Below are 7,809 nucleotides of genomic sequence, written 5' to 3' on the forward strand. Positions count from 1 at the left end.
TAAAATCAATAAATATTAGGTAAAGCCTAAATTAATAATAGAATAACAGGATAGAATAAATAAGCATAAAATAAATTAACGCTAAGTAAAAGCTAAATTAAAAAGGTGGGTCTTGAGCCTGTTCTTAAAAACATGTACGTTCTCTGCGGCCCTGAGCTCCTCCGGCAGGCTGTTCCACAGACGAGGACCATACTATGGGCTCAAAATGTGGTCATAAATATTTTGTACTTGTAAAAAAGATTTGTACTTGTAAAAAAGATTTGTGTGTGCGTAAAAAAGATTTGTGTGTGTAAAAAGAATTTGTGTGTGCGTAAAAAAGATTTGTATGTGTAAAAAAGATTTGTGTGTGCGTAAAAAAGATTTGTGTGTGCGTAAAAAAGATTTGTATGTGTAAAAAAGATTTGTGTGTGCGTAAAAAAGATTTGTGTGTGGACTTAGAAAAAAAACCCCTGCAAGTTACAAGTACGGATTTTGACCCTATTTTTCTTCCTTTCATCTGATTGGTCAATGTCATGTCAATCACAAATGTAACAATCCAATCAGAGAACAGATGGGTTTGGCTGTCGAGGGGCGCTTTTTTTTGAACTGCAGGTCCTTGAAGGGTGATACAGTTTGAAGCCGGAGGATCGCTATATAAATATCCGATAGCAGCTAGGTCCCCTAACTTTCAGTAGCTGTTGAAAGGATAAAGTTGTGGTATATCAGTGGTTAAAAATACCATTATTACTTTAGGATTAGTTTAACACAAAGTCAGGGCTGACCCAGGACCATTGCTGTGAGTCACAGTGCGCAGCATAAAAGTCAATTTACATCGGACGCAGGATGTGCTGCTAATGCTAACTGCTAACTAAAAGCAAAGGATCCAGAATTTGTTACGCTGGCTGCTGGGCTCTGTGGGTTTTTGCAGCAGCTCTACCTGTACTAGATGCACCTGCTCCTTGTCTTTTCTATCTCTGACTTTATGTCCTCTACAAGAGTTTGTTTCTTTTGCTGGTTCTTCAAATGTTCAATAAAAACATGTATGCTAATTCATAACGAAGAAAGCTTTGTAATGAAGACTGTCATTTCCAAAACACTGCCCGCCCCCACCCCGCGGTCCGCAGCGCTGTTGAAAAGGCTGTGGAAGTCCCTGTATTAAACACGTAGACCTGTGACACAAAAATCACCAAACTCGGACGACCACAGACTGTTTTCCTTCGTGGTGATGAAGGAAAATGCTGGGTTGGCATGTAAAAGGGCATTTATTCCCTTCAAAGACCTGCAGTTAAAAAAAAAGCGCCCCTCGACAGCCAAACCCATCTGTTCTCTGATTGGATTGTTACATTTGTGATTGACATGACATTGACCAATCAGATGAAGGGAAGAAAAATAGGGTCAAAATCCGTACTTGTAACTTGCAGGGATTTTTTTTCTAAGTCCACACACAAATCTATTTTACGCACACACAAATCTTTTTTACACATACAAATCTTTTTTGCGCACACACAAATCTTTTTTACGCACACACAAATCTTTTTTACGCACACACAAATCTTTTTTACACACACACAAATCTTTTTTACACATACAAATCTTTTTTACGCACACACAAATCTTTTTTTACGCACACACAAATCTTTTTTTACGCACACACAAATCTTTTTTACGCACACACAAATCTTTTTTACACATTGTGGTGGGGCGTGGTCTGCGGTGCCGTGCGGACGCACCTGCACGGCATCCGCAATCACGCCCGCCGTGTTAAAACACGGGGACTCAGGGGTTGGTGGTGGTGTGGTGTGACGTGAATCAAATAAAGTTGGCTCTGAACGTCGCTCCGTGGTCCCGCCGTGCCTTATTCATGCCACATTGGTGCCGAAACCCAGGAGGCGGCATGGCGGGTACCTACCAGAGCCAGGAAAGGAAAGAGCTGGCCAAGATGGCGGCCGAAATAGCGGCCACCCAGCGGAAGCAGGCGGCGGAGGTGCGTCGCCAACAGGAAGAGCTGTGGAAGGAGCGCGAACGCCACCTGGGGAACATGGCAGAGCTGGCAGCGCTGCTCTGGGCCTGGGCGCCACCCCCACAAGTGTGTCCCGAGGACAGTGAAGCGGTGGAGGAGCCGTGTGGGTCACCTCGGCAGCCGGAGGTGGTGGACGAGCCGCGCGGGGGTCCGAGCCTGCCGGAGGAGGAGGAGCAGCCGGGTGAAGGGCTGCTCCTGCCGGGAGCGGTGGAGGAGCCGCTCCAATCGGAGGCCGAGGACGAGGCGGGCGAGGGTCTACACCTGCCGGAGGCAGAGGAGTCGCTCCACCCAGAGGAGGGCGAGGGGCGGTGCCTGCTGGGGGCGGAGGCGCAGTGCGGGGAGCCGCTCCAAACGGGAGTGGCGGAGGCGGTGGCGGAGCAGCTGTGCGGGGAGACGGAGGTCCCTGCTCCAGGGCAGCCTGTGCAGCCGGAGTTGGAGGCAGAGGAGCGGGACAGCCCCGCTAGGCCGGGGATCGGCGGGCTGGCTAGTCCAGCCTCGCTGCCACCAGTCGATTCTGCGCGCCTGACGTCTGCCCAGCCGCCTGTGTGCAGGAGCGCACGGCCATGCCTGTGGGGCCGTGTCCGCTTGCTACGCGGCCGACCTCCGGACCAGCTTCGCCGTTGCCGCTGGATGCGCGGGCGGCCACCAGAACGGACGCTTCCCCGTCGCTTGGTCAGGGGCTGGGGCGCCGATGTGTAGGGGCCGAGTCTCGCCCCAGTTCGCGGGGGGGGAGTAGGTTCGGCCAGATTGCTCCCCGGCCTCAATCGGGCGATGGGGGTATGTGGTGGGGCGTGGTCTGCGGTGCCGTGCGGACGCACCTGCACGGCATCCGCAATCACGCCCGCCGTGTTAAAACACGGGGACTCAGGGGTTGGTGGTGGTGTGGTGTGACGTGAATCAAATAAAGTTGGCTCTGAACGTCGCTCCGTGGTCCCGCCGTGCCTTATTCATGCCACACACATACAAATCTTTTTTACAAGTACAAATCTTTTTTACACATACAAATCTTTTTTACAAGTACAAAATATTTATGATCACATTTTGAGCCCATACCATACCACTGAAAAGCTGCCTCTCCGTGAGTATGTGTCCTGACTTTAGGGACAATCAAAAGGCCAGTACCAGAGGACCTCAGGGTCCGCGAGGGTTCGTATGGTAAAAGCAGATCTGAGAGATAAGAAGGCCCAAGACCATTAAGACATTTAAAAACCAATAAAAGAACTTTAAAATCGATCCTGAAACACACGGGGAGCCAGTGCAGCGATTCTAAAACCGGTGTAATGTGGGCCCGCCCTCTGGTCTTCGACAGCACACGAGCTGCCGAGTTTAGCAAAAGTTGTAAAGTTGAAATATTCTTCTTAGGAAGACCAGAGAGCAGGGCATTACAGTAATCAATGCGACTGGTAATAAAAGCATGCATCAACATCTCCGTGTTGGCCCGAGAGAGAATAGGGCGGACTCTGGCTATATTTTTTAGATGATAAAATCCAATTTTGGTTACATGTTTAACATGTGGGATAAAACCAAGCTCAGAGTCAAAAATAACACCCAGGTTTTTCACTTGTAGCGAAGGACATAGCGAAAATGCCTCTAATTTAGACAAGAGTTTCTCTCTCTGAGCCTCAGGACCGACAATTAAAACTTCAGTTTTGTCCTGGTTAAGTTGTAAAAAGTTTTCTGCCATCCAAGATCGTATATCTAAAATACAGTTAAAAAGGGCATCCATTGGTCTGGTGTCATCAGGAGACACGGAGATGTACAGCTGCGTGTCATCAGCGTAACTGTGGAAGTTCACTCCATGCCTCCTGATGACACTGCCGAGAGGGAGCATATACAAATTAAAGAGTACAGGGCCTAGAACCGACCCTTGAGGCACACCACATATCATTTTATGGATCTTAGAGGAGCATGTATCCATACTCACCATAAAAGATCTGTCAGAGAGATAGGAAGTGAACCAGTTATGTACAGCACCAGAGAGGCCCACCATGTGTTTCAGTCTGTTTAAAAGAATAGCGTGGTCTACTGTATCAAAGGCTGCGCTTAGATCCAGTAGCACCAGGACTGAGAGCTTTTGGGAGTCCCAGTTACATCTAAGATCATTTAAAACCTTTAGGAGAGCCGTCTCTGTGCTGTGGTTCACCCTAAATCCAGACTGGAATATCTCCAGGATCTGTCTATCATTGAGAAAATCAGTAATCTGAGTAAAAACAAGTTTTTCTAAGATTTTACTTAAAAATGGTAAGTTGGATACAGGTCTGTAGTTATTAAAATCATTACAATCCAAATTGCTCTTCTTCAGAAGGGGTCTCACCACCGCCGTTTTAAAGGCAGCAGGGAAGACACCCAACTGAAGAGAGCAATTCATCATGTATAAAAGCTCAGCCTCAAAAAATCCATAAAGTGTTTTAAAGAGTGAAGAAGGGATTGGATCTAAAAGACATGTGGTGGGTCTCACTGTGGAGAAAACTTTCTGAAGGTTCTCAGCATTAACCAGGACAAAGCTGTCCAGTGTCTCCTCAGGTACAATCGAGCCCTCAGATGTGTTTAAAATCATATGGCGATTAGATAAAATATCAGATCTGATGGCGCTGATCTTTCCCCTGAAGTGGTCTGCAAACTGCTCACAGAGCGAGTCTGTGGGGGTTCTTTGGGAGCTGTTAAAATCAGGGTTAAATAAATGATCTATGGTGGAAAAGAGGACCATGGGATTATTTTTGTTAATACTGATTATTTTGGCGAAGTATGAATTTCTTGACTTCCTTAATGTATTATTGTACATTTTAAGTTGCTCGCAAAAATATTTGATGGTTGATAGTATTTTTATTTTTCCTCCATCTCCTTTCTGCTGCCCTGCAATTTCTTTTGAGTTTTTTGACTTCTTCGTTTCTCCAGGGTGATGCATGTTTTACGTTAATCTTTTTGGTGGTGAGTGGAGCAACGGAGTCAAGGCTTTTCTTCAGTTTGCTGTTGAAATGATTAAAAATCAAATCGCAGGGTGCAGGTAAAATCACAGGGGGGCATTCGTCTAAAACCCTGGTAAAATTTGCAGCCACTTCAGAGGTTAGATAGCGCCTCCTCACAGTTCGCACCGAGGTCTCCCGCTGAATAAAACCGGTGATGTTAAAAAACACACAGTAGTGGTCAGAGACAGCCAAGTCAACAACAGAGGACACGCTGGTGGACGCTGGTGGACAGCCCATGGGTGATGACCAGGTCATATGCATCACTTACTAGTCATAACGATGAAACACAATTAAAACCTACAAACAAAGCTTCTCCATAGCATAACACAGATGGATGCTGAAGGATTAAACAGAGAAACTTCTAGCACGCCACACGGTGAAAATCCCAATACTAAAATGGCTTCCTGTATTACCCCACTCATGTGACCCTAAACATCCAATAGGAAGGAAGCCAAGCCAAACAAAGAAAAATTCACTTGACCGCAGTCTCCAAGCTAACCACTAGGAGATGCTAAAATGCTTAATGTGCACATAACATTACAACTCCTGGGGATTTTTTCTTCTTCAGTCACCATTTCCTTCAACTATGCTTTTACACATTTCTGCATTTAATATGTAATTATTGTTAATCTCTGGCTATCTTTTGTCCTCTGTCACTCCAACTGGTCATGGGATGGGTGCCCTTCCCTGAGCCTTGTTGTGCTGGAGGTTTCTTCCTGGTCAAAGGGAGTTTTTTCCTTCCACCTGTTGCCAAGAGCTTGTTTGGGGATTTTTTGTTTTTCACCTACCTGACAGCTGACAGCTGACACCTGTTTCTCACCTGCAGGTCAATCAGGAGGACACACAGACGATGGATCTGTTGTACTGATAGTTGGTCTATCAGTTCCTGCTGTGCTTCTTGTTGCTGCTGTTTTATTTTTTATCATCAGAAAACATATAAAACAAAATCAGGATTCATATCAACCTATATCTGAAGATCCACCAGATGGCTGTGAACATCAGACATCTAGAATTTGATGTGATTTCTCATTTGTCTGATGATCATCACGTTCAGACTCGGACCAACAGTGTGTGTCTGTGCTGTCTGTCAGTGACTCTGAACTACAGTTTATTCATCTTCAGTCTGTTCATTGAATTTTATCTTCAGGTTCAGCAGCTGCTTGTTAAAATAAACAAACAAACCAAAACATGTACATGTATGCTAATCTGCCTCAGAATTCATTGATCAGCTACAACTGAATGATGTTTGACTCATTTCAGGACGTATAAAGGTTTGATTAAAGGTGTACCCTGGCTCTTGCCCTAGTATATCTGGGATAAGCGCCACTCCAGCAGAAGGCCCAGCAGAGGATGTACTTCCTGAGGCAGCTGAAGAAATTTAACCTGCCAACTAGCATGATAATGCAATTCTGCAATTCTGCAATTCTGCGCACTGCAATCATCGAGTCCATCCTCACCTCCTCCTTCACCGTGTGGTACACTGGAGCCACCATCAGGGACAAACAGAGACTGCAGCGTGTTGTGCGCTCTGCTGAGAAGGTGATTGGCTGCAGACTCCCATCTCTGCCATAAGAACAGTTTCTTCCCCTCTGCTGTCGGACTCGTGAACAATAACTAAAAGACTGTTCCCACAACAACCACAGGACCCTATACTGCGTTCTCTGCATCTGTTCCATTTTTCACTGATCATCACCTGCATTCATGTATACATCAATCTGCTTAGAACGAATAGTTGCCAACCTTGAGACCTCAGAATTAGGGAGACATTCAAAAGGGATGTTTGGGGAGGGAGGGGGGGTACACATATATATACAAAAAACTTGAATTTTACAATGTTTATTTATCGGATAAAATAAGTAAAATGTCACCGTTCTTATTGTCCGGCCGGAAACAACGGGGGTGTCCAAATTCAGGGGCTGCGTCCACCTGAGGACCCGTCCTTCGCGGTCTAAAGAAAGCCGGGTAGACCGGAAATGAGCGACTGTGAAATTGGATGGTCTGGCCTTCAGAATTACATCACAAGCTCTCTCGGTGGAGTTAAACTCTGCTGTCTGCTCCTTGCTATCTAAGATATAACTGGACGCTGGCGTAAATTTTCGTCCATCTCACATCTCGGTTTAATCAGCTTTCTGTTTAACGTATATTCAGCTGTGTGAAAACCCCGGAGGAACCCTACCGAGGGATTAATAAAGTTTTTTTAAATTTAATCTAATAACTTACGAACAAATCAAACACTGAAAAAGGCCAAACAATAACATGTTTTACTTGTTTAAGTGACTTATATACAATGGTTAACCTGAGTAGCAAAAGATGTGGGGGTTTTAAGGCGATGTGCCGGGAGTTTGCTCATTTCTACCGCTTGTATCTGCGATCTCGTTCTTTCGGTCACTACCAGTGTAGGGACTAATGCGTTATTAAGTAACACGTTACAGTAACGACGTTACTATTGTGGTAACGAGCACAGTAACTAGTTATTATGCCAAAATCAGGAACGTGTTAATCGTTACTGGGATTTAGATAGGGTCATTATTCATTACTTTGTGTGTTGCATTCGACTTACCTTGGAAATTGGAACACGGACCTGGTAATGATGTCACACTCGAGTAAATGGCGTTCTGGTTAGCCTCGTCAGAGAAGTCGAGATTCCAATATGGCAATGCCCGTCAAAACGTTTGTTGTGCTAGCCCTCTACAAAAACAAATTACTACTAAACACATATGCAGCCATAGCTGGACTCGGTGAGCCGATGGTGATTTTTCATTTTTATTGGCCGATATTTTTTTTTTTTCGTAATGGTATAAACAGTGAAAGGTGGTGGATTGGCCAGATGCTGGCAGATGTGTA

The 7,809-nt window shown here is 45.5% G+C and overlaps 1 protein-coding gene across 1 annotated transcript in view; it reads left to right on the top strand.

Moving 5' to 3' along the window:
* The window catches only part of LOC143414371 (polymeric immunoglobulin receptor-like), a 36,038-nt gene extending 29,884 nt beyond the window's left edge, over window positions 1-6,154 (top strand). The window contains exon 6 of the mRNA XM_076878619.1: window positions 5,792-6,154. Within this exon, the coding sequence (XP_076734734.1) occupies window positions 5,792-5,982 (191 nt within the window). The 3' untranslated portion in view covers window positions 5,983-6,154. The remainder of the gene's footprint in view (window positions 1-5,791) is intronic.
* The last annotated feature ends 1,655 nt before the right edge of the window (window positions 6,155-7,809 follow it).

This window comes from Maylandia zebra, linkage group LG3 (assembly GCF_041146795.1).
Source record: "Maylandia zebra isolate NMK-2024a linkage group LG3, Mzebra_GT3a, whole genome shotgun sequence".
Classification (NCBI taxonomy): Eukaryota; Metazoa; Chordata; class Actinopteri; order Cichliformes; family Cichlidae; genus Maylandia; species Maylandia zebra.